The sequence below is a fragment of the Andrena cerasifolii genome, chromosome 2 (genome assembly GCF_050908995.1).
Source record: "Andrena cerasifolii isolate SP2316 chromosome 2, iyAndCera1_principal, whole genome shotgun sequence".
Lineage (NCBI taxonomy): Eukaryota > Metazoa > Arthropoda > Insecta > Hymenoptera > Andrenidae > Andrena > Andrena cerasifolii.
The window spans coordinates 12,725,628-12,753,243 of NC_135119.1; the positions used below are offsets into that span (position 1 = coordinate 12,725,628).

General features: G+C 46.5%; 1 protein-coding gene across 1 annotated transcript in view; it reads right to left on the minus strand.

The window, feature by feature from the left end:
* Olf413 (DBH like monooxygenase olf413) overlaps positions 1-27,616 on the minus strand; it is a 194,958-nt gene that overhangs the window by 11,781 nt on the left and 155,561 nt on the right. Inside the window, exon 4 of the mRNA XM_076830439.1 lies at positions 6,604-6,795. Coding sequence (XP_076686554.1) covers positions 6,604-6,795 — 192 coding nt within the window. The remainder of the gene's footprint in view (positions 1-6,603; positions 6,796-27,616) is intronic.

Genomic DNA, 27,616 nt, shown 5'->3' on the forward strand with positions numbered 1-27,616 from the left:
TATTGATTTGAAGTAAACGAACGCGCTCGATCGATTTCGATGTGACCAGCGTTCTATTTGTGGCGATAAAATACAAACGCTCTATTTTCGTTATCCTTCCATTGCATTGGGGTTTTACCTAGTCAGGCGGCCGAAAAGCGGCGAATATTTGTGAATTTTTTTTAAGAAACGGAAGCATATATTTTTATAAAAAAAACGCGAAAAAATCATGATTTCAACTTTAAATAGCCGCCATTTTATTTTAAATTATTATTTCGGAAATTCCCTCCGTTAATTTTTTTTTTTTTTTTTGAAGAAGCGATAGCATATATTTTTATAAAAAAAAACGCGAAAGAAGCATGATTTCAACTTTAAATAGGCGCCATTTTATTTTAAATTAATATTTCGGAAATTCCCTCCGTTAATTTTTTTTGAAGAAGCGGAAGCATATATTTTTATAAAAAAACCCGCGAAAAAATCATGATTTCAACTTTAAATAGCCGCCATTTTATTTTAAATTAATATTTCGGAAATTCCCTCCGTTAATTTTTTTTGAAGAAGCGGAAGCATATATTTCCATTGTTTTTTGTTGTTTTTATTATAAGAGGTGTAATAAAGACGTTTTATTATTACAATTATTATTATTACTTTACCCACGCGAACATCAAGAAACTGGTTAATAGTACATGCAAACGTTAGACGTCGAACGGATGAAGCTCTCCTCGGAATCTCGAGCGTTTTAACGATCAATGAAAAGCCTCCGCGTGTCGATCAGTATCGTCTTTAGTTTGCCGTTGAAAAAGATCCCTGCAGATATAAAAAAAAGAAGCGAAAGAGAAGGAAACGAAGGCTGTCCGTTCGAGCCAGTGCCGCGGGGTGTGTGCGCGACCGAGGCGTCCGAAGAAAATTGCGATTCTTTTTTCACAGCCGTGCTCCTCGGGCTGCCCTAAAGCTCTTCGCAACGCGCGGCCAGATTCTCCCACGCGCTTCTGCGAAATTATCGATGTCAAGATTACCGAGAGGGACGACTGCGTTTATTGTTTTGCGGTCGAATATGCTGAACGCGCCCCGCGGGCGAATATTTAGGCTCGCGAGCTGCATTTACGATTCCACGGCTTCTGATTGGTGCGCCCCTATTGGCGTACCTCTTTCTCGCCACAGTGTAACGCATCTCTGCCAGATGAATCCAAACTGGAAACTTTTCAATAATTTCGTTCCAGGGGTAAATAGAGATGAGAATGGAGGAGAGTGACTTCGAGCCCTCGTACGCCCCCATTTTCAGAATCGCAGAATTTGTTTTTGTGAATTTGTCGCGAGCAAACGTCGACGTGCGAGCGATTCACGATGCGCTTCACCCTCGGCCGGTTTTTCCCCCGTGTGCCGTTTCTTGGAATGAGAGGAGACGATAATTATCCACCGGGTATGCCGCGTTTCGCGTACTGTGCGCTCAAATGGGAGGCATCTTTTGAACAGGCGGTCCACATAAAAACGCGTTTTATGCTTCTCGACTGGCTCACTCGCGCAACCACTTCGTATTTCGCCCTCTCCCGTTTCCCAGCGCGGCGCCAACTTTTTACCCGCGCATTTGCTCGTACAAATAGCTAATAACGGCGTCACACTCCCCTTTCAAGCTCCGGTAGCTCGGAATCCGCGCGAAGCGCAGGAGGAATTAGTGTCGAATTGGATGAAAGAAGAGGAATTCAGCCTCGGAAAACGACACGTCCCTTCGCTTCCGCCGCCGTCTTAACGTCACGCAGCACGAGGCCACAGGATCCTTGCATTTTTCTCTTTATAAAGTGTATTAAAGATCGCCGAGGTTGTGTGGATGGGTACGGCGCGATGTGTGCATGTTACGTAAGTGGGTCACTAGGCACAGACTTGCAAGTTTATTGATCTTTTAAAGGAAGACGAGAGAAATGCGATGCGCCACGGGGTGTGCTTGATAACGAACGAGACGCACGAGAACTGAATAAATTCCCCGCGCAAATTCCCGAATATTAGTTGTCAAATGACCTTTCCATCAACGTTTCAATTAGCAGGAAGTGCGGAACGTTCAATGCCCCCTACTATTCAGGCTTTTGATTGCTGCTGCATAATTAACTTTCGAGAAACGAACTATGACTGTCTGTTTAATATCGAATTATCGAAGGCGATAGTGTATTTACGAACTAGTGCCTGCCGAAATCCAGGCACCGCGGCAATTACACGGGCCTTATTCCTCGCGAAAATACAAAAGACTTGGGCTGAGGAATCCATAAGGGTGGTCTGCAAAGGCGGCGCACGAGAACGCAACGCGCCGCAGGCGAATCTACCTCTCGTCGGCGAAGTTTCGCTTTCGATTCGTCGCGAGAATGATGCTAGCGAAAAAGGGTATCGTCTGTCGGTCCGGGAAAGGGAAACGAATGAATGCAAACCCGCTGTAACAAGCTGGCCCCCTCTTTGTGCCCGCAAACATTCATATTCATCGCGGCGCGATACAAAAGTTATTTCGACCGCGGGGAAACTTCCGCGCGCGCAGTTAGGGAAGAACAAGTAGCATTTCGCATAAGAAAGACGCGAGGGGAGCGGGGAGACAAGTCGCCAGGGTGAAATAAGCGGCGAGCACTGGCGACTTTAATGTCGTCGCCGTCCGTCTCGTACGAAGATGCTGCTTTCGTTGAGACGATTAAAACTGCGGCGCATTACGGAACTTTCCGCAACAGCGCGAGAACGTGTGTCGAGTAATCGACCGCGGGCGGAATTAAAAAGTTCCCGCGCAGGAGACAGGCGCGACGCGCGTCGAGATATTGCACTTGAAGTCGCGAGGGAAGAAAGGCACGGAAAGTATCATAGTCGCAGGAAAGTCGACTGGTTGCTCAAGGCCGCATGCCACGCTGTAAATCACGTCAGACGTAGCCAAACGGCGGAGAGGAGGTGGCTTCTCCCTCGTTAACCCCATTAACTTTGCCCCGAGTATAGCAAGCATTCGTTTAAGTTGTACGTAGCACGCGTGGAATTCACTTGCTGGAGTATCCTCCAAGAATAGGCACGTAATTAAGGAGTACGTACGTACGCTCGGTTGCTCTACATCGGGACAGGTGTGGAAACCGATTTGCACGGGTCGTACACCTACGTACGTTCTCTGGGAGAAGATCGATCACTCGCGAACCGAGCATAAAGGAAAAATCGTCGGCTGCCGGCCGTGGAGCCTGGCTCCATCGGCGATGGAAATACTTTCCGCGGTGTTCTGAGGAAACGCTCGGTTCGACGAGTTCGGACGTATATGGGGCCGTAAAAACGGCGCAATTCGCAAAATACGGAAATAAGAAGCGTACACGGGGAAGGTACAAACGCGCATACGGGTAGAAAAATCGGAACTATCCTCGAGTCAGCTTTCCTCCGAGGGTCTTTCTCGCTTTAGTGCTCCCGATTCGCGAGAATCGTGAATTCTGCAGGGCGCCTGTGTTCGTTGCCCATGAAACTTCCGCCATCGACGCTCCCCGTAAAATATACATTTTGTCCGCCCGATGAGGCGTCCGATATTTTTGAATAATTCAATCAACCGACGTGTGCCGATGGATCCCGTAATGGAAGCGGCGAGAGGGACGGAATAGGGGTGGCATTATCAGAATACGGGGGACGAAATAATAAATTGGAATTACAGGGTTGGCGGGGCGCCGTTGAAACCGAACGAAGCTAATTTCATCAGCTCTGTTTACAATTTATATCGAATGGAACCGGCGTGTTTCGGTGTTCATCACGCCGTAACAAATTACTGCTGCTCCCGACTGGAAAGAAATTATTCGTTCGCCCGGCAAATGAAACGATTTCGCGTCCGTTCCTCCCGTTTCTTCGCTACACAATTGTTCGTAATAGATGATAACTACGTTGTAATACGTTCGTCCTAATAAGTTTTCTAATGAGCACGGTATTAAATTGCTCAAGATCACTGAGAAGATATTAATGCCCATCTCGTTCCATCTTTCATATCAACAATTTCATTTAACACGTATATGTGTAAGCTTTGTGTATGTTTCGGTGGGCCTGAGATGTTCGACAGAGGTCGGGACTTGACAAGTTGCATGGGATACCCATATAGTTATACGGAGGGACAGTTGGACTCATAAATATATAATTGACTGCACTAACGGTTCGTGAGTGGACTACTAATTGGGAATCTTTGGATATAAAATCTACAAGTGCAGATCTTCTCTAGGAATCTGTATTAAGATAATGTGCGGAAGCACGAACATCTAATTGTTGATTCCCTATTTTTAGATTAGTGTAGCACTTGGGAAGGATGCGATAATTACTTATGTAAATATTAATAAAATCCCTATTTTTAGACGAATCAACCTGGTGTTTTTGCTAAGGAAGGGAACCCCTTTTTAAACATATTATATATGTATATTTACATACATAAATTGTATAGGGGAGAGATGCTATATGTAGAAGGGTCAGGTTTCAAAGGGGATAAATCATATTGCCAAAATTCTAAACGCATTACCTACACATACAAATTATTTTCCTATTTAAGACAATACTAGTGTCCACTTAGTTATTTGACGTAAACTTCGCTACAGTTACTTTATTTTTCTGGGGCGGTTTGCGAGGTAAAGTTATACGCTAAGTGTGGAAGTCTTATATCATTAAAGGAGCCAATATTCACCTGAAACGAGTGGTTTGTGGTTATTTTATTATATGGTCGTGTATAGTCTTAAACGGGACAACGTAAGAAGTCTTAATTCTGAAAATAATGAGTGCTGCGTTTGTAAAGAAAACTTTGCTGCCTGTAAAGAAAATTGGCTGCAATGTAAAATTTGCGGAAAATGAGCCAATGAGTCATGTGAAATAAAGGGTGCATTCAATTTTTGCTGTTCCATGTGCCATTAATGATATTTTAACAATTGCTTTCATTTTTGCTCTCATTTTGTTTATTTTCAGTAACTTGTTCCTTTCGCGACGTTTAACGTCCCATTTAAGACTGAAGAGGGCATTTTCAATTTATTTGAAAATCCAGGATTTCGTTATTTTCTGTTATCATTAATGAGTTTGCAAGATAGTTTTATTGGAGGCCAATAAACATGCTTTCTATTAATGGACTTGCGTTTTAAATACCTATCGTGCTATTATCAGAAATGGACGCTAAATGAGATCGTCCCTTTTATAGCACCTCTCCCCTACATTTCAATTATAAATTAGGAAGCGGAGATTAGTCTAGATTCGATAGTTGCCCCCCAGTATTGACGTGGAGCCAAGAGTCGCCCCGGTGCAAACTATAAGCAAGCCAGGCACAGCCCGTGGAATTAGCATTGTCCGATTCCAGCGATAGCGTCGACCCATAATCTATGACCCGGCGACGCTAATGAACGAATAGTTTTTGCCGGATGTGACCCGGTTAAGATTTATGCCGTCATAAATTCGGCGGCACAATGCTGCCGCGGCTTGCATCCGATAAAAATCCACTCGCACCCGGGCCTGAACACGTTAAACGCGCTTCGAACATTCATCTCACGCGCAACCGAGCCCACCGTGGCCGTCCTCGTTCCTCTCGCTCCTCTTCTTCGGCGGCTGTGTGTGCACGCGCGAAACAGAAGCGTGACTAAATCGACTTTGCCATAGTATCGTAGCTCGGGCAACTAAAATCAGGCCACCGTCGCCTTCGAGTGCCGAACGGGGACGAATAATGGCCCCCTATGCGCGAACAGATTGCGGCCAGAGCTGGACGGAGCCGATGGGCCAACGAAATTAGCGGCCATGTGGTGAAATTCTGTTAGGGCGGCTTTCCATACAGTAGAAGCCTTCTGATTTCACTGGCTCCGCGTGCAAAGGGAATTTCTTCCATTCGATTGTTCTGGTTTCCAGTGATCGAGCCGGAGGACAGTTGGGGGTGATTACAAAACTCGGTCAGACGAGAATGAGTCTCAGTAATTTGAAATTAATATTGTAACAAGGGTAACGAACCGGAGAGGTGGCTATGCCCACTTAATCAATAGCGAAACCAAGTTACCAATATAAACGTGATTGGTCTAACAAAATCGACCTCAATAGCGTAAAATCTGATAAACATATTCGCACGTTCCCACACGATCCTATCAACAACACTCTCCAAATGAAATAAGCGCCCGTGAGTGGCCTGCGCTTCGCCACAAAAACTTGAGGAACAAAAATCGACACTGCGGAGTCCAAGCACATAAAGCACTTACCACGTTACGTTATGTACACCCAGATATCCGCCAAGCCCCTCCATCATCCCCCGCCCCTCAGTTCTCCCCGCCGTCAATTTTCCTAACACCCAAAATCTTTTGAACACCTATACATTACATTATTACCACCTACGCCCGCGGTCTATCATTATGCATACATACGACGCGTTACATCGCGCCATATCCTTCTTCCCTCCGTGGTATAATCATATTATGGGATACTCGCCACGCAATGGCTCGTATTACACCATAATTTTCCGCCCACGCGATTCCGCCCGGTTTCGCACATCATCGACCGTCGAACGAGCGGTTCGCTTCGGTTCGCATCGGCTCGCCCGTACGCGCTGACCCTCGTTGCATAAGGATAAAATACAGCGTGCACTGTAATTGATCGTCTGGGAGCCACGCAGTGGACGTGGATAAATGACTGGATACCAACCTTGTTCATTATGTCCCACGTTTGAAGCGACGGCTCGGCTTCTTGGTTGCGCCAGCTCTGCCTCGGCTGCGCGTCCCTCTGCACCAGATAGAGCGGTCTGGATCCTCGCACCGCTCCGTGGCCGGGCAGAACACCAGCGGCTGACACTGGCTCCTCCGCGTGGTACTGCCAAACTACTTGCATCGTGTCGTTCTGAAACAGAAAGGGCAACGATACTCGTTAGCGTAAGTCTATGACTCTACGAGGAGGTTCAATGTTGAGATCCTCAAGGTTTTATTTATCTGTTTATTTATTTTATTTATAAACGGGCCGAAGCCGTCTTTTTTTAAATCATCAGCGAATAGAAGGAACTTACAATATTGGAAAATGGTAGTTAAGTCATTTACGTTTTACCCCTTTCGTCCCTGATAGTGGAGCATGATTTGTTACAATGGAAATTGGTAAAGTCACATCGGTTTGGAACAGTAGAATTTAGCGGCCCTTCGAGTAATCGGGTACCACCGTGGAACACCACGTCCTGGACCTAACAGTGAAGTCGCGTCAAGACAAGTCCGCGGCCCTGTTCGTTCATTTTTGTTATCGAAAAATATCGATAAGGCCGGCTGACGGAGGCACAAAGCCACCGCCTTTATATCCAGCTTGCTATAAAAGTCGAAGCCTTCGGGTCAGAGCGGTCGGCGGGGGGCGGGGGGCCCTCTTCGTGCTTTCACGTTCAAATTCCGCAGGAATATTCTCGAGTCCCGGGCGAAGGACGGAGCACTCGACCGAGAATTTTTAATTTAACCCTTTTTATTTCGCAATATCCCCGGCGGCGAATCGCATATTGCAGTGTTTCCACGAGGTCGCTCGAAAAGGGAAAAGCGTTCCCGTGTACATCGCGCGGTAACCTCTGTATCCCCGTTTATCGATGACTTCCACTCTTTCAGGCTAAGGGCCTTTCCAGATGGGGCACTCGGGTTGCTCGCGGCTGCCATTCGGCTCACATTCGCACATTCCCCGCACATCGCTCGGGATCCGTCATAGCGTCTGATGCATGCGAAAACAAAAGATGGTAGGTGTAACGCCAGATCCTCGATACCAGCCGCCAGTTAAAAGAGCGCGTTCGGTTGAAAAGGCGCCAAGTCTCTGCACCTCTGTCCGTTTCTCCTTTATCCTTCGCGGCGTGATTAAAATAGAATTCCACATAAATTGATTAGCGAGTCGCTGTGTAATAGAGTGGCGAACAACACGGAATCGAAGGAACCGCGTTCGAAGAGCCCACGACCACGCCTGCCCGGAGTAATATTTCCCTCGGAGTCGTTCGCGTGGAATTTATCGCGATTGGATTATATATCGACCAGGTGAAATTAGATAGCCACACTCGCCCACCAGCCAAATCTGCTCTTTCCCCCCCACGCCGATCCTTGAAATCGACACCTTTCCCGGCGATCGAACAATGAGATACACCCCGTTAGTCCGGGTGAAATTAATTAATCCGCGAGTCGATTGCTCGATGCTCAAAATTCAACACGCGAAAGAATTGATTGGGTGGAAAGACGGACCGTCGGGCTGGTCGATTGAGCGTGCAGACGGTGCACGTCCCGGCGCCGATAAACATATCTCGCTAACCGGACTAGTCGGTCACGCGGGTCCGCTCGATTTCGAATTAAGAACGGCTGGATTCATTTACGATTCACCTCTTCAAAACCGGACTAACGTTATCGCCGCAAAACGCGTATTTACCTGGCTCTTGGCGCTGCTCCAAACAGAAAATAGTGCCCGCTTGGTTTTATACCAACGTACGCATTCACGCAGCTTTCCGATGAAATCGCGTATGAAATCGACGGGCACTAGCACGAAACTGGTTGCGAGTAATGCGAACTTGAAATAGTGTTTCATAATAGCTGACATGTAGGTATGCTGCTTTGCACGCTGAGCAAAGTAATTAAGGGAAGCCACTCTAGAATTTTAAAAAAATCGATTTTTTTTGCTTAAACGATACTTTAGGGTCATAAAAACAATATGCCATTTGATTTATAGTGGAAAACAAATGTTAAAAGGTTCAATTACTGATTTTGCCGCAGCGCCTAAGACTGTGCGCTGAGCAGTCACGCGGCGCGCTGTGATTCCTCGCTTTTGTACTACTTTTACCTTTCGAAATAATAAGTTAACCTATTAACTACAAAGCAAACGGTTGTTAGGGTTCCTCGAGAGGTCACCAGTGTACGCTAATACTATAACAAACGTGTATGTGTGAGTCAGTATAGCTTTACGCAAAATAGCAACGAGAGCTTTAACGCCACAGCCTGGTCAATGGCTCCGAAATCGACTTCCAGCGGCAAACATGTTCTCGACACGGCAGTTTATATTAGTGCAGGCATATATAATGACGGCCTATCAACTGTCACGAGGCTCATGCAGAATTTGGGTATGATAATTGGGCCGAACTGTTATAATTTCTGCGTGGAAACTGACGAGCGCCGCATCGACTTTTCCGAGAGATCGCTTAGCGATGCCGCAAAAAAGGCCCGAATATCCTTACAAGCATCTAGGAAGGAAGAGGAGGAGACGAACCTCGGCCTGGATGGCCGAATGTATGGTGCAGGCATCGCAGATTAGAGGTAAACAAAAATTTCAAAGATTACAGTGTTCATAAAACTTTAAACGCGTTTTTCACGAAACCACTTTTTTCAAACTGGGAGGACGGATTTCTCGGAGACTATTGCATGGATCGATTTGAAATTTTTACAGTAGCTTCACAACAATATTCTCTTTGGAAGTACGTAGCCGTTTTTTGATTAAATGTAAACTTTTTCTTTTATAAACAATTTAATGCTCATTTTTTTAGGGCAAAAAATCGATTCATTTCGTAAAAAGTGCACCACTTCCACAAAAATTGATTTTAAAAAACCCTACGTACTTCCAAAGCCAATTGTGTATAGATTATATTTTTTTTTGCTTTTTGTTCCAGGACTCATACATGCCGAGAAATCCGTCCTCCCGTGGCGGTGTTATTTAAAAAAAAACTGTTTTCGACGACGAGCTCTATCGCCACCATTTTGTATAAAAATGACAATAAAAAAATTGTTTTTCGTTCTTCAATATGTATTAAATAAACCCTCTGAAAGGGAATTCTATTCCGTTTGTCATACTCCCAAAATAAATTGTCAAATTTAGGTATTTTTTCTGCCTCTAGAGTGGTTTTACCCCTTAAGTGGTGATGCCAGCCACGATGGAAAAAATTGGAGGATAACTTTGAAGGTGATTTTAAAGAAATGTATGAAATTTCTGGACTCGCTAATCCTTCAAAAGTCAAAATTTTTTCGAATTCTTAACTACTTCTCTAGTATTTAGTGTGTAGATTACAATACTTTTTTGCTTTTTGCTCTAGGTCGAACGGCGTGGACGTGAAAAATTCCACCGCGGAATGACTCAAATGGAAAATACGTATCGGCTTGTGCCGGTATTTATTCTTCAAAAATTTGAAAAAGAAGTTTTTTGTTCTTCTTTATACTAACCTAGCAGCTTATGTTACATTTTTAATAAAGTTCATTAATTTCTTTGAAATCACCTTCAAAGTTACCTTCTTCTACCTATCATCGTGGTACGTTACCACTTAATGTATCTTCCGCTGAAATGCTGGGTCAACCACGAGACTCCACCGCGAAGCATCCAAACGTATTGGGGATAGCTCCTCTGGCACTAAATATCGTGACTGAGTCGGTTACTTGGAAAAGTGCGACTGAAATGTCCACGTTACAGGACGTTTCTTGCGTGCGCCTTTGGCGGGTAACGAGCATCCATCGCGATATCTGTCATTTTATACGAGTGCGTGATCCACAAGCCTGGTACGAGATTATAGCGACTGTTTGTTGATCACTGTCCCGATACTCCAAATTCTATACAGAACCGTCAGCCTGTTACAGAGCAGCTTAATCCACCCTTCCTTTGTTCCACGTGTTTAATAAATATGCCAACAAACGTGTCCGGTTTATTCACATGACGCGGGCTGAATTTTCCCACGTGAACGCGAGCGGAGCAATCAATCCGTAGCATTTTCATCTCGGAAGGTTTTACGTGGAGGCATGCCTCAGGGATCAATTCCGCATTGTGTGTACCGATAATCTGTGCCTGTCGTGTGCCCGCGCAGGCTGCACCCTCGAAAAGATGGGGCACAGGAGAGACACGAGGATGGCGATCCCGCGCGCCCTACACAATACCGGGCGATGGTATTCCTATCCACCGGTGGTGGTCGACCTCGAAACATGTACATCGATCCGCGTTATGTGCCAAATGTTTGGGGTACTCGGCTCCACTCACAATTTCGAACAATCACACTTGATTGGAGCATTGGCCAGATGCAGTCTCGTTAATCTTTCATTCGAATGCGGGCAGCCCTTATCAAGCAGGCCTAAACTAATTACAATGATGAGCTCCGTCGCGTGGACCCTGCCACGGTCAATCTTTTGTTCCGAGGGTCCTTATTGCTCGTTGGGTAGGAGAGTTAACTCCCATGGTGTGGCTTCCACTGAATAACGTCGAATATCACGCCTATTTAGCGTATGATACTTAACGTTATACCTATTACCAAGTACTTAATGTTCCCAACAGTCAATGACATGTGTAGTGCTCCGAGTATACGTTGTATTCAATACCAAGTACACAGACCGTAGCAGTTGACACTCTGAGCGCGTTCTGGAGTTCCTCAACCATCTCCGCAATCCAGTCCCGAAATTTCGGCACGCCGTGCCACCAGCTCTCCGCATTGGTATTCCGCAGTCAGCAGTCGAGCCCGAATTATCCCCTTACCGTTTTATAACGATAGATAAGGTAAAGCGCGGGGTCTTAAACGTAACGGCGGGACGTGCGCAGTCAGAGAAAAATCGCCGATCCACGGCAGCCTCGTAATTTTCAGCGCACGGCGGTATTACGCAGTCGTCGGGGCCGAGTGACGCAGGGATTCGGAGTCCCCTCACGCGTCAGCCATCCACGTTCTTCGATAATCGTCGGCGCTGGCGATCCAAGGGCCACAGGAGTCATTGAGCTTACGGGTACCCTGCGCCTACGTTCATTCCGACTGAGACAATTGGGCGCCGTTTACCTGAATTGGATAGGTCGGAATAGGTGCAGAGACAGGGAGAGCCACCGACCTAGATCGCCGCGCGAGATCGAGATTCCGGCTGGGCGGAGGAGATGGAAGGTCGATAGGAGGAAATGGGCATCGCGTGAGAAGTCGGGACGGAATCACGCGATCCGAAGCTATCGGAGAGCCTCTTTGACGACGTCATACGGGGCCACGCTTCTGCCTGAGCCTCTTTCTCTGGCAGGCTGATCATTAAGAAAATTAAACGTGTCGCGTGCAAGGGAACGATCCATATGAAGAGCCTGCTCCGAAGCAACGGTCCCTCCAATCGAGATGAAACCCCCAAGATAAAAGCGGGCTCCCGAAGATTTCGGGGGACTAGAAGCTCGTGGAAAAGTTTCAATCGCGGAAATTCTCTGTGGCGAGTTTCGAGAGTTCACCTGTGTGGTGTCCTGAATTTCTTAAGTTTCTTGGCGATGGCAGAACAGGGACAAGTAGGACGTTTACTTCTGGCGAACTCTGAGAGACTACGACGAAAATTCATTTCGCTGCTTAAGAATGTCGAGTGCATAGCCTGCTATTGAATTAAAGCGGTGGGCGAATGTAGATCAGAAAGCGGTAGCACCATTAATTGTAAGTTAGGGCGGAGCATTTTGCCAACAACGACCGAGAGATTAAGGAAGAAATGGAGAGCAATTTCAGTCGACAGAAAGTAAAGGAGAAACGACTGGGGCCTTCGGTTAAGTGGAAATATCTTTCCTTTCGTGGAAACGTTATTCTTCATTAAGAAACTTTGTTGTTCTTCGCTCTTGAACCGAGGAAATCACTCCCTCTTGCTCTGCCTGCGCTCACCCCTCGATCCTTACCCATCCCATCCTCGGACCGTGCGTCTATCTTATGAGGCCCCGTAGCTCCAGATTATCCTTTCCAATAGTCGTTGAATCCTGTAGACGAGATCCCATTTGGAAAGTTAAAGATGTCACTCGCGATGCGAGCAAATGGCCCCCGGTCCCTCCAACGACCGTACCATAAAAGATTTAGCCACCCACGCTTACTCCTCCAAGTTGAACACGTCCACGACGGGGGGGGGTGGGAAGTGAATATCGTGGATGACGTAACCACGCTGTACTGCTTAAATGTGCTTCTAACAAAACAGCAGGAAAGTTTCGATTTAATTGCAAAGCGATCGAGATGGAAATTTCCAATATCCCCGTGACAATGGGACCGGGAGTCGAGAGTCGCAAAGATTCCCGAGTCGAAGCGATACCAGAGAGGAAAGGGATTAGTCAAGAAGTCCGAATATAACGAACCATAATGGATCGCGTGAAAGGAGTCCTTTGTCAAAGCGATTCTCCCAGCTCCGCGTTAAGTTCGTTTTAGTTTCCCCTTTCATTGTTCCTCCCCATTCCCCGGCACCTTTCCCATCGAACCGAGGAGGACCATGGCTCGCGATTAACCTTTCGCCAACGACGGCCGAACGCGAGAGGCGTGCTCCAATTTCGAGGAGCGAGAGACATCGGTGGCGAACGACTCGCTTTCCGCGAAAAAAAGCTCGTGTTAAGAGGTATTCGGTCGGACCCTCCTCGGAGCTTCCCAGTCGACCAGTGGAAGCTCCGAGTGGAAAAGATACGAGCAGTCTCTCCCTCTTTGCAAAACGCCCCCTTTTTCGCAATACCGTTCAGCCTCGCATTTGAATGGACGTTCGGCTTGGAGAGCATCCGCGGCGCTCATGCAATATGGATCGAAATGCAGATTAAACGCGTATCGTTACTTGTAGGTTAAGTAAGATCCTCCGTGAAACGGCTCGCGTTTCCGTCGCGCGTGAGAAAAGGGGAATCGCTCGACACTGGACGTCTTATAACTCCGCGATCGTATCGATATTACTTATGTAAGCTTTGTGTATGTTTCGGTGGGCCGGAGATGCTCGACAGAGGTCGGGACTTGACAAGTTGCATGGGATACCCATATAGTTATACGGAGAGACAGTTGGACTCATAAATATATAATTGACTGCACTAATGGTTCGTGAGTGGACTACTAATTGGGGATCTTAAGATATAAAATCTGCAAGTGCAGATCTTCTGTAGGAATCTGTATTAAGATAATGTACGGAAGCACGAAAATCTAATTGTTGATTCCCTATTTTTAGACGAATCAACCTGGTGTTTTTGCTAAGGGAGGGAACCCTTTTTTAAACGTATTATACTTATATTAATCATAGTTTCCAGACGCTCCAAGTGCTTTCCTGGAAAACAGGTCCCCGCCGGAGAAGAATATTATTCTACATTCTGGAAATTTGTCTCAACTCCGCTGCACCGTCAGTCACGGACCGCTCCGTATAAAAGCTGGCACCGTGAAACTTTAATCCCGCCAGGGCTGCAGAAAGAAGATAAAATTTCGCCGGTTCGCGCGCAATTGATCGACCAAACGCTGACGAACCGAATTACGAGGCTCTCGCCGGATGGTGGCGATTCCCGCGACGAAACTTTCGGACCCAATAAAAGTATCCGGCGGATTGAAAGCTCGCTCGTTCCCTCGCGCGTGGCCGCCGAACGAAGAAAAGAAGGACCGGCGCGGCGGGGGTGGGAAAGTTGGAGGGCCGGGCACTTTACGGTTTCGCGGAGTTTCGCGGGAGAAAAGTGAGCTCGACGCCCGGAGGATAGACAAACCAATAGAAGGGACCCGGGGGTGCCGCAGCTTCTTTACCCTGGCAACGTTAATTGCTTCGAGTGCAAAAACCGAGTGGCGCGCGGCTAGTTATCGACGGGCCTCGAACTGTCTCTCCTCCCTTTCCCTTTCCCACTATTTTCTTGCGCATCGCCACCCTCTTAACGCTGCCGAGCCTCGCCCCCACCCCGTGGCGAGCGTGTTTGCAACTCCGATAGGGAAAACTAATATTGAACATTCCAAAGTGGAATGCAAAGGGTGCGACCAGGCCGCGGCACGAGGATGAGGAACGACGAGGGGTCCGAGTCGAACTTGAAAGTTTTAAAAAGCAATTAAGGGCTTCAAACTTCCGACGCTTACTTCTCTCCCAGCTACAAGCCCATTCTTCTTTCTCTCAACCCTTATTTCTCCCGCGCCACCCCGCCGCCGCACCGCCAATGTCGCTTTCGCCCATCGCCAGCAGTTTTCCCTTTTTTTCCCTCGCTTTCGTTGTCCGCGTCGTTCGAGAGCAGGGACTATTGTCCTCGGCGCCCAGCGCTTGTATTCTTTCAATGTCGTTCGGAGTTTAGCAGGGCTGCCGGTCTGTGCTTGAAACCGCGGCAAAGTTCGCGGAAGCCGCAGATATTTACGTCGGCGTCGAGTGATTCAGGGAAACAGCGTTAATTACTGTCGATTCCCTGTTTAATGGGTTTCCGCGGCCGCAACCATGTCAAATGACCCAGTTCGGACTCGTCCTCCCTAGTTAGTGCCCCCGGAACTTTTTTATTTTTCAATAGATAAATTTGCAGCGATTCCGCTTTAGGGTAGTTTTCGCGTGTAGAACGACCGCCACGGTGAATTATACAGTATAGTATATTCTTATTATACAATTCACCATATTAATAGGGATATGCGGTATGCTAATCTGCACTTCAATGAGGTGGACTCTTTCGTAGGCCCGCTCAGCTCTTTTCGAGCGAGGTTATTTAGCCACTCAGCAACTACACGTTTGATTAATTTATAGTTGCTAAGATCTAGTCTAGTTTTCCCTTTAATTATAATAATAATAATAATAATAATAATAATAATAATAATAATAATAATTAGCAGATTTTGCTTTTCAGAGAAGAGGTGTCCTCGAGTTCCAGGATGTGCCTACTCATGGTAAGCGAACGTCTACGGTGTGTCTCTGAAGAGCCAACCACCATTTAGTCAGAGAATTCGATCACCTTTCAACCGTTTCAAGTATTCTCAACGCGTGTGTGAATCTCACAAGGCTTCTGCGCTCCGCGCGTTCGCATCGTTTGGAACGCGATATGCACAGTATCGTTCCGCGAGTCCGTCGTCTGTAACACAGTCCCATTGAAGCTGTCGATGATGTAGTTACAAGCTGTCTAGATCGATTAGATTCGAATTTGACGCCCGCAGCTCGGGTTGCGCCAGCTAAACGAGTCGAATTCCTCTGCAAAATTCTCTGCGCGGCGCAACAACCCGCACCCTGTGAACTTCTGCCATCATTCCCGGTTTCTTCGAGTTGACTTCACCACGCAAAATCTAATTATTTTGCAAGCAAGGCTGTGTGAAACCGGGGAAGTGTACAAAAGATGGCGGTTGTACTTATAATTAGTACCAAGCACTGAATCACCACCGACCGTAGCTCGAGCCATTCCACCCTCCGTTTTTCTTCGTTTCAACCGACCGCGCCTAGCCTTTAACCTTCGCCGAGTCCACGAAATCATACGCGCGCGCGCCGGCGGAGATAATTTTAGAATCGCGTGATTAAACTTTTCGCGATTAAAGCTCCCCGCGCCGGCCGTGAATAATGACTTTAAAGCGTGTACCGGCATGGCAAAGATACACAAGTTGCCTGGCTGAGCTGTATTATTTCCATGCTGGCCGGCGTTGCTGGCGAAACAAATTGAATTTTAGATGATATCCGGGCAGCGTTCGATAAAATTTAAATGCCCGCGGCGCGTAATTTGCCTAAGAAATTTCGATGAATTCTCCAATTTTGAATTAATCGACCATCTCGGGTCGAACGATGAGACGGTTGACTTCGCGAAGTGCTTCGAGTCGGCCAGGGACGAAAGGAAGCAACTATTTTCCAGCTTCGGAGCAGAGCGTCGAGGCCCCGTTTCGCAGGCTGATCCAACATAATTCATGAGGGACCATTGATTGGAACGCGGCTGTGTGTGCCGACAAGTCACGCTGCAAAAGAGACACTCGGGCTAACAAGATTCTATCGCTTGGCTCGTCGTGTCGCCGGTACTGTCTTCATCAACCTGATGCCGATGAGCCAACATCAGCGAATACGTGGCCACTGGGGTACCTGAGCACGCTCCCTCGGTATGTACACAGTCATTAAGGAGTAAACTCGACCGAAACTTCCGATGGATCCCGTTAAGGGCCACGCGAAATAGCCCAAGACACCGTGCTGTTTGCATGTAACGTTCGCGAGGATTCGATCCTATTGAAAAGAGGTGTCCGGAAGTCAGAGTGCGGTGGAGCTACCAGCGTAGATACGGAGTGTTTAGTTTTACTTAGGGCTTCGGTTGTAGCAAATGTAGACTGTAATCTACGAGTTCCGAACTATTTATAGGGATCCAATTTAGAAGGAACTAACCGGCTGATAGGATCAATCAGGGCAATTTACTTTCATCGAGCCGATTACCTCTACGGTCCCACGAAAACCACGGTACCGATTCATCCTCGTGGAAAGAAGACTGGCCAATTACGATCAATCTCACTATCGATTCTCTCGTCCAATACAGGCCAAAGAGGCTAGCATGTCATCCAGTTAAAAAGCAACGAACGTAATCGTTGGAAGAGAAACGGCCCGCCATTTAACCCTCTGCTATATCGTTTAAAGCCACCGCGGAATTGTGTCAAATAGCTTTACTAGGGAGCTGAATAGAGCGGGGAATCGAGCATTCCTGGGGAACTATCCGAAATTACTAGCCTGTTAACTACAGTTAGCCGATGGGAGGTAAGACAAAGGCCGAGATAGCCGGCCAGCTTGATCGATGGCTAAAATTAAAAGTGAACGGTGCACATGCCACTCTAAACAAGGTTTATCACCCTGTCCCAGGCCCTGCCCCCGCTCTCCGTGCAACCCCCTTGGCGCTCTATGCAGGGGCGGCTGAATATTCGCGTCAGCAAGCCGTCGGGTAAGTATGTACGGTACTTGTATAATTAATGACTTAGAAGACCTTTCGCTATCCAACGGTATCCGGGATCCCCTCGGAATCACATGTGTCCGTTTACGACCATGCTACTTATACCAGCCCCGGTGAATTATTCGTGTGTTCGACCTCTTGCCGTTTCTCCTCTGTACATAATTGTTCTTTATATCGACTCGGGGGCGCACATCCTACGCGAAGAAGGTAAGGGAAAAGTGTCGTTAATGAATAATGCTAAGCGACGTAGACATTAGCGTCGACTATAGCCCAGTGGAATAGATAAAACGGAGTAAATAAGGAAGAAAGCATTTCCATTCGAATGATTAATGTGCCTGTAATGGAATTCGAAGTTTGAGTTGCGAATATCGTGTGTGCCGAGTGTGGGTGCATTTTGCAACGAAATGTGCCGAGTGCTACGCGTTTCTTCTGGATGAAATTGGTACCCATCGAGAAGAGCTAATAATAACGATGACGTGATTTTACTCCAGGATGTACTACGACGTACACAGCTGCCTAGGAACCCGAATCGCGAGCGGAGTAATTTCACGACCCCTCTAACCCTAAAGTAGCGCTGCACCCTTTTAACGCTTCTGAAAAGTTCCTCAGACGACTTGCTAATACAATTACGCGTTCACTTTCCTTACTTTGCGCCGGATTCCGCGGTAGATCCATTTAATTCGAATTTAGCAGCAGACGAAAGGCTTGATAAGAACACCCAGGTCGGACCCCTCGAATTCTGGAAACGCTGCGCCGCCGAGGACGAGATATCCGAGCTTTTGACGGTGACTGTCGTGTCGACGAACTGCGGAATCCCTAAGGACTCGAGCGTAGGTGGGGCTGGCAGACACTAAAGTTTACCCACCACGTCTCTCCAGGAGACCGTATTACTCCCTTCAACGTGCACGTGGGTCAATATTAATCATTGTCATTAGTAGAAGCTGCGAGACAGTTTCGGAACAATGGATATCCGAGACGATAAAACTTGGAGCTTCTTGGTAATGCACGGCGATTCGCCGTCGGGGGTATGAATATCCTTTCGTTGCGTCGTAGGTACCTGAGCGAGAAAAAAGAAGACTATGCTCGACGAAAGAAAGGTCACGCGTCTCCTCTATGGGACACCTGTGACGCGCACGCGTTGCTCTTCGATAGGGATCGCAGTGAAAATGAGGATTCAATCGTGCGCCTACGAATTAAACTCCGGCTTATCCAGCCTTCGAACGATTGGATCGTTACCGGCAAACCAGGGACACGGCGTAGTTCCGGTGGATATGGTAAAAATAATGCTGGAATAAAATGGAATCCTCCATTACGGACCCCCGGAGTTCATGCGGGGGTTATCTAAGCCCTCGTCCCCCACTGTTATCTTAATGGTACTTATTGTCTTGACGTATAGTACACCTTGCTTCCTCCAGTCTCTTCCCTCTTTCTCTGTCTACTTCACCCTTTCCAGTCTTACCCTCTCCATTTCTACGTGCATTAAGCTCGCCAGGGCCACGAAGGTGGTAGGTAGAGGCGCGCTGCTGATGCCAGTCGTTATCGCACAGTGAAAACCCACCCCCTCTATCCCTTTCCACCGTTCCTCGTCGCCCTCCTACTTTTGCATCCCTCTCGTTTGCCCCTTGGCCCTATCGTGCCTCGTTTACCCTGCCTCTTCCCACCCACTGTCCTTTCCTTTTCAGGTAGCGCATGCGTGTTTCCTATCGCCAGCCACCTGATTTCAAGAAAAGGGAAGTCCACTGACAGGGAAACGAAGAAAGGGGGAAACTATGGGGGAAGAGACGGTCGAAGAGGGATGGTAAGGGAGTAAGGGTTGAAGAGAGAAAGGTAAGGGAAGGAAGCGAGCTTGGCACGTCCGATATCTGTGCACATATTGCCAGAGAGAGCGCGCGCGCGCGTTTTATCCCGATCAGTAATTAGTCCGATCGTTTGCCAAAGAGCGAAAAGGAAGGACCGTTGATTGCCATTAACGGCGTCGCTGATTGGGCGAAACCGATTCAATTGCGCCCGGCGAGCCTTCGTTTCACCAACTCGTACTTTCGAACGTTTCTTTCCCCTCTCGTTCATTGGACTCCGCCCGTTTCGTTACCCCTGTTCCAGGCTTTCTTTGGGAAAGCTATTTCATCGCGATCTACAGGATAATAAATTGCGGATCTATCCGTCCTGTGCGGATTATTGTGCGAACGGATGTTGGCATTCCACTGATATTTCTTCATCCCCATTTCCAGTCTATGTTTAGTTCTTTGCCACAGCTTCCATTGCTCGATCGGAATAAGTGAAAATCTGCAGGAATGGTAATTGAGGAGCGCAGTGGAAAACAAGTATATGCATTCATTTTCGTGTTTTCGTACCATTAATTCGTTTCTGCAATGTAGTCTAATTCCACCGCCTTTTAGAGAACCCCGTATAAACGGCTTATTTTTGTATCAATTTTTAGGATATATGTATAAAAAATCCACATTTTTTTAGTTGATAAAAATTCTTGGTATATATATATTTACAGATAATCGAAGCAGAAGATGACACAGTGTGATCTACGTCAGAGAAAAAAATTTATTGTGACATAGTATTATATTAATAATTAAACGATTTTATTCAGCTTCGACGCTCTGTTTTCTTCTTGTATGTTTGTTTCATATCTGAAAACTCAAATTTAAACCAATTCCACCAATCCACTGAATACGTATAACATAATTTACATGTTTAATCAATGTCAAAGGTAGGATTAATTAGAAAATATTTAATAAACATAGAATCCAAGATACACCATATTTACTGTTAAAAATATGTATTTCTCTACATTTGAGTATGGATTAGCACTTGAATGCAATACAATTTATTTAGGTTCGTTCTTTGGAGTATTCTAAAAAATAGTTTAAAAGAAAGAAGATTGTAAACTGTTGTACATATTTTATAGAAGATATAATATTAAAAATTATCTGAAGTCATTCCCTATGCAAATTATCTTTGTAAAAAGAAGTGAGATCCCTATAAAAAAACTTTAAAAAAGTAAAAAAATTACGCCAAGTACATGAAATCAAATAAATCACAAAAAAATAAAATAATAATTACAAAATAAAAAAAATATGTGAAATCGAAATGAGCTGCAAGTACATAAAGGTGCTTTCAATCAAATACTTGGCCTGGCGACGCAACGTATTCTCAGATCATTAATACCCTTACCTTCCCTCTCGCGGGCTTTCGGATAATTTGTCAATTTAAAACTCTGACAATATGAGTACATTTTCATTATATTGCGTTTTAACATAATTCCAAGATCATTCATCGACACCGATACCTTTCCCCTCATAAGCTTTCAGATAATTTGTCAATTTAAAACTCTGATAATATGAGTATACTTTCATTATTTTGCGTTATTAAATAATTCTTATTGCAGCTCATTTTGATTTCACATACTTTTTATTTTGTAATTATTATTTTTTTTCTGATTTATTTGATTTCATGTACTTGGCGTAAATTTTTTACTTCTTTGAAGTTTTTTATGGTGATTACAATTTCGCACCGCATTTACTACAAAGGCAATTTTTCCTTCAACTTACTTTCCTCTAAAATCGTAAAATAGTGACATGTACCTGTTTCCCACTGGGCCTCTCAATTGATAAATACGGTTTGGTAAAGCCATCGGCGCCCAGAGCAAAGTTTCTCTCGCAAATGAAAGGTACCTATACACACACACACACACTAGCCTGACACTTAAATTTCCTTGAAAAATATAATTCAGTTTCTCGCGCGCCATACAAGTAAAGAGTAGTGAAGAGTGCGCCGGAGCACGCGCAGGTAGTGAATCTCGAATGTAAAATGAAATCGCAGTCGGTAGACAGACGTGACGATTGGATGGAGCCGTCGCGCAATTCGACCCAGCAGAATTTTTATCAACCGTTGGCTTCCCTCTGCCTCTTCAACCCTTTACGTTTATTTTTCATCTTTCCCTGCCCCATTCTCCTTCGACGGGGAGCTGCCGTTTCGAATGTTCTTCACGTTCCCGATAAATAAACGCGGAGGCGCGCTGGATCGCGCGAGGCCGTGGCTTGCAATTCGTGGAACGGCTACCGAAAACCAGGAAGCGGATATGTAACGGCGTGGAAGAGGATTGAAGAGTGGCAGAACCCGGGGATCAGCCCGTGGCTCGATAGGTGAGCCAGGATTTACGCGTGCACACACAGAGGTCATGGAACACACGGGAGGCGAAAACGAATACCTTATGCGCTTTGAATCGAATCGGCCTCGGCGAGAGCCCCGATTGATCCAGAAGTTCCCAGCATCGACTCATTCATGCGTGCAGCAACGGGGCGAGCCATCCAATCAGCGGGAAAGACTTGCAGGAGAGCAACCGCCATTTAGCTGGTCGGATAAGCTGGCGGCCGTGTAACAAGGCGGGAAAACGCTGAAAGACGGCCCGGGGGGGGGGGCAACAACAAGAGCAGAGAGCAAGAGGATCGTGGAAGTGGAGCATGGCCAGCCAAGTCGAAACTGCGCGAGCCGTTTCGGTTTCGTTTCGATGCCCGTTGCGCGAAGGAGAAAAGGTCGAAGGCAAGAGGAACAAGGGGAGATTGATGGTCACGATTCTGGCGAGCCCGTTGGCAGAGCTGGGGGGGGGGTGGAAATGACGCACGGCCGAGCTGGTACGGTTTTCAGAAAGCCTCGAGTACACCGGCGGAGAAAGGGTTGGCCCCGTGAACCGTGGCGAACGAGGAAGTGCGCCTGGCAAATATGGGGTGAGCCGAAATACACGCAACGGCGGAGAAAGTGTCGAGTCTATATCTCAGAATGAATCGAAACGGTGGAATTTTATTTCCTCTTTATACTGATACGACATGACATCGTGTTATCTGGAGAAGAAGTTATAACGGTAGCCTGCAATAAAATTCCAATTAAATACACGCGTTCGTAATTGATCTGGGAAGTCGGTTTTCCGGAACGCGAAGCTTCTTATGGAAAAAAGTTGTCCCATCGTTTCGACCCGCTTTCAGACGCTGTATCACCTCCTTCACGGATATACCATCTATTCCGGTCCACCCTGTACAGGCGAAAGGGTGGAAGAAGAGGCGGCGTGCCGAGTCGAATAGCGCGAAATAGCGCAGATTTCGTGGAAATTGAAGATCGAGTGGCGAATACCGGAAGAGTGGCTGCCACTCCGCGGCGCAAACGGCTCTATTCAGCAGGCTTGTAGGCTCTGTCTGTTAAAGGGAACGAGGAGATGGCGCGTCTACGAGCCTGCGGAAGACCGACTGACGGATTGGAGCAACGAATGAGCCGCGTAATAGGAACGGAATATGTTTTTGCCTTTATCGCGCCGCGCGCCCTGTACCACGCGACTCACCCGTACTTTCGACTCTGATTGAATTCTCGCCCGCCGGAGAAATCGAGGAGCACCGTCGTCACACCGTGGTGCTCTGTGACTGGTGAATTCTTATGCGGATGCTTGAACCCCTGATCGCATCGGTTTAGGGGTGAATCGATTTCCGGCTCGAGGAAATCGCGTGAGCTTGCTCCCAGCAGGTTTGAACAAAATACCGGGGCTGACTTCATTCTAATGCAATTTGTAGAGGAATTTCACGGGAATTCTCACAGAGACAGTTTATTATCAAACACCTGGGATAATATTATTTTGATTTCTCTTTGATCATCCTTTTTACACGAAGTCTACAGAAATCTACTTCCTAAGTAGTAAAATTGTGACTATTGATATTCATTCAAATTCTCCCTTCGCTCCCACAGAGTATGAAATAAGCATCTCAGCCGTCAAGGAAGATCGACCCCAGCGTTATTTCTGCTGCGAAACCGCGACGTGACCCAAATACGTTATTATTTTTGCCATCCTCGCCATTGTTTCCGTGCGTGAGTCGATATTAGAATTCCAAAGTTGTCGCGTTTCCGCGCGCATAAATCGTGTCTGTAAAAAGCTGATGAGACCTGCTCGTGGATAGCTATAAATATACCTGCCCTGATGAGAGTGGAGTCGCGCGAATGAAACATATGAACCGCACTCGCGATATCTCCGTTGTCTGTGCTCCAGGAGCTGTGCATGTCTTATGGCTCACCTTTTGTCCAACTACCACTGCCGTTCGCGACATTACTGCCCGTTTGCATTACCAAATCGACGGAAATCGCTGGCCTCCTCCTCAGTCAGAAGTTAGCCAACGACGGAGGTGTACCGATAACCGATGATGGGCGTATGAATTTCGTATTTTAAAACTCTTTAAGTACATGAAGATTGTCAATCGTGGGCAAACGAGGCACGTCGGATTTAATTCAAGTTGTTTGTGCTTTGTAGCTATCTAAAATTGTACGCGCACTTATATATATGTACACTCGAATAACGTGACGAGATTTCGCAACTTGTAACGTTATTAACGCGGCCCTGATGAAGGCATCTCTGCGGCGTTGTTCCGCGCGTCGCTGCCTTCCTTCGCATTGCCATGCATGCATGGGAAATCAACTTTGACAACGAGTCGAGGAAATTTATAAATTCGACGGGCAAGGACAGCTCGAAACTATCGTCGGACGAGGCGAATGGGCATTAATTATACTCGTCGCTGGAATCGCGCGGTAGAAGCCGCGATATCGGTCCCCGTCGGGTTATGAAAGTTTCGAGTTGGTACGCTTTGCATAAAATAATACCGAAGTTTCCTTGCAGTAAGTACTCGGGGGTTAACGCCCCCAACAGTCGTGAACGATCTACTTGACAAACTTTGATCGACCCTGTCATCGTTTCTGTCCGCGAGAATGCTCCTTCCGCTTGAATTAACACTTTCGGACTTGTAAAAACGGACTGAGTATTTATATTTGGATTCACCTAGATAATAAATGGAATATAACCTGACTCCTGCAGCTGAATTAAAGCTTGAACATTTGAAGTTTACGTATCGATGGCTTAGCGCACAAATACTGTTAGTCCGCCTTTTCTGAAATTTGAGTTTTAAAAATCGCAGTTACGCTTTATATGTACTTGAAAAATTTGGCAAAAATAATATTTTTGTTCATCGTTAGCCCCTGAATCTTACATACCATTGCATGTTTGAACCTATTTCTCTCGAAAACGCTAAAAGTGGATGTACAATATTTCTGCACTAAGCCACCGATATACAAAAACAAGAACACCTCGATGCTCCACATTTCTGGCCAAAAAGATTGCACTAAGGTGAATGTCCCAATTTCTGCTGATTTAAGAGGTAACTCGTCATAAGGAAGATGTAAAAATTTGTTCGTGATCAAAATTTGCAGAGTAACTGATTAATTATTTAATAATAAATCAACCAATTCAAAAACTATTTAACAAAGATATTTCAAGATGTTTAACTATTAGTAATTTGTAATTAAATATATAATGCTCCGAATGTCCGTATTTCTGCTAAATGTTTAAACAATTTAGAATTATTTTGTTGCAACTATAGTACAAACGTAACGCATACAATAATAAGAAAAACACGAAATGAGCAGAAAAGGGGTTCATGAGCAGAAATTGGGACATTCACCTTGTGTAGCATTCCACCTAAGAGCAGACCTACGCCGCTACCATTTGCGATCGATCTACGCAGCTCCCAGATATACAAACTGGAGTACACGATTTCGCCTGATGTTCGTAAATTCGTATTATTAATTGCTGCTCAAACAGCCACAGGCTTGAACCGCGAAATTTATATCTGTTCTAAAGCACCGTGCGGAAACAGCGATTATACTCTCGCGACTGGCCTGTTGTCTACAGTTTCGTGTGAATCTGCTCTCATTTACCTGCGTCTCCACGTAACCCCCTGAACGCTCGGGCAACTTTCCGCGGCAGTGTCTCCACTCGAAGAATTGATAACGCCGGCTTGGCTATTCCGCCCCGTTATTCAGGACCCGCGCGTCGTCCATTGTCGCTTCTTGTCTCGGCGAGGATCGCGAAAAGCCGCCGCCGTTCGAGCCGCTTTGACTAACGCCGGCGATGGGAAGCTTTTTAGCACATTATCCGCGGTAACACCTGTTACTGGCGTAGCCGCGTTTCAGCGGAGAAAAACCCAACGGAATGAGGGGGAGGACAGAGGGAAAAGCCGTAGGGGGATGATGGAACCCCGTGGCCGAGCGTCCTTGGCCGCAAGCTCATGGGATTGCACAGTCTTAACATATATTAATCCAAGGATTTCGTGGAGGAACGCGCGAGAGGGAGCTTCGATGAGCGCGTAATTCACGGCAAAGAAGATTACAGGCAAATGGGGGTTTTTCGTTCCCACGGTAATTCTGAACGGTAGCACGCCGAGCTTTTAGGAACTGGGGGCGTTTACACGGGTGCGCGTGTAAAAACACCTTTGCCCTCTGAAAATATATAATTATTAATGCCGCTGGAAAAAAAAGTGCAAAAGCGTTACGTTCGCTGTGGTCATTTGCGTTACGCTATTACTCTCTTCTATCAAAATGTTCGTGGAGCACAGACTTCGTCATATAACTTTATCGTGTAAAATGCTTTCCTTCCGGAATAAGAAAAAGTTTCCGAACGACCTGGCAACCTTTTCTAAAGACCGTCAGACAAGAATCCTATTGTTTTGGAATTAGAATTTACGAAATCACGAAGGATTGGCAATGAATCGTCGCGCTGATTAATTGCCCCTACCCCTCGGGATATCGGTCTCCAGGTTCGTATTATAAAATTCTGTAATGATGCAGATCTCCAGCCATACCCTGGGGACTGTCGTCGCAACGGCGCGCAAGGTATGTGCCGACAGCGCATACAGATTGAACGGACAAGGTTACTGCAATATGCAACGTGGCTTCTCAATTTCTTCGGCGCGCTTTCACGCATGGAATGGAATCCAATCGGTGGCCTACATTTCCACATCGATGCTTGGCGCCAGGACGAGATTTATATACCGAGGAGCCTCGTATATATGATATCCCAACCGTCAATTCTTGCGACCCTCTGAGCTGTCTATTTCGGTGGAACTCGTTCCACTGCTCCAGATGCTTGACAGAAGAAAGAGAACAAACGCGTAAGGTACCTACCGGGGACACTTTTTTAGTTCAGACCATACTAAAAACAGAAACATCAAAATTAACAACAGCTCTCTGTTTCGAAATATTGAAAAACGTTCAAAACTACGAAATACGCGTTCTCGAGAAGTAATTGGATCTTCACTAGTCGACGCCAGTCACGTACCCCGCCACCTGCGAGAGCAACCGAAGAAGAAAGCACACCCGTCTGTCGTAATGTCCCAAATCCATGTATCAACTCAGCCACCGAAGGGTTGATACGATATTCTGGTGGAGGATCATATATTATGCGCGATAACCCGAGTGCGGAAGCGGGAAAGAGTTGTTCACCCGTAACTTCGTTGAACTATCGCTGATTCCGAGATATTTGCTCTTCGTTTAACTTCCGCGCGCACGTAGGGGTGGTTCGCCGCGGAGGTGTGCGTACGTGGGAGAACAGAGGCCGAGCGAGAACGAGGGAAAGAGGCCAATCACGGTGAACGATAGGTGGAAAGGCTGTGAGGGGAGAACCGAACGACGTCGTCGTCTTGCTCGGGACATGTCCCCTGAATGCCCTCGAACGAGGCAACCGGAGGCCTGGCAAGAGAGAATCGGTAAAGGGAAGAAGTTCGAAGACGGTGAATACGAGGATTGGGAAGTAACGCGCGAAACTTGAACGCGAACTCTATCCAGGTATCAGCGGATTAGCAAGGAAACTACCGTTTTCGTGGGTGGAGGTTCGGGTATAGTAACTCTTCTGTCTATTCCTCCAGTCAGGTATCTCTCGTGGGGATGGCTGCTACATGACCGGAACTCAAATGTCGTTCCAGATCTCCGAGACGCCGGGAATTTACGATCATTAAAGTCTAGCCGAATCTTGGTGTCCTCCGAACGAGAACAAGGAAGATGGCTGGTTGCGATTAGCAGGGGGCTGCTAAGGTTAGTTTTACGGTCTACGTATCGCCGTGGAAACGTCGGGCAATTTGTCCGCGGAGAATTTATTGATTCAACGTGACGATCATGCTGAAACGTGCAGGCTATTTGAACGGATAATGTCTGCAGGGATTAAGGTGGCCCTTATTTTCAACCTGCGATTTCGTTGGCTCTCACCACCTAATATGGTTCCATTTCATAAAAGAACTAGTCCCTGGAAAAGATTATTGCA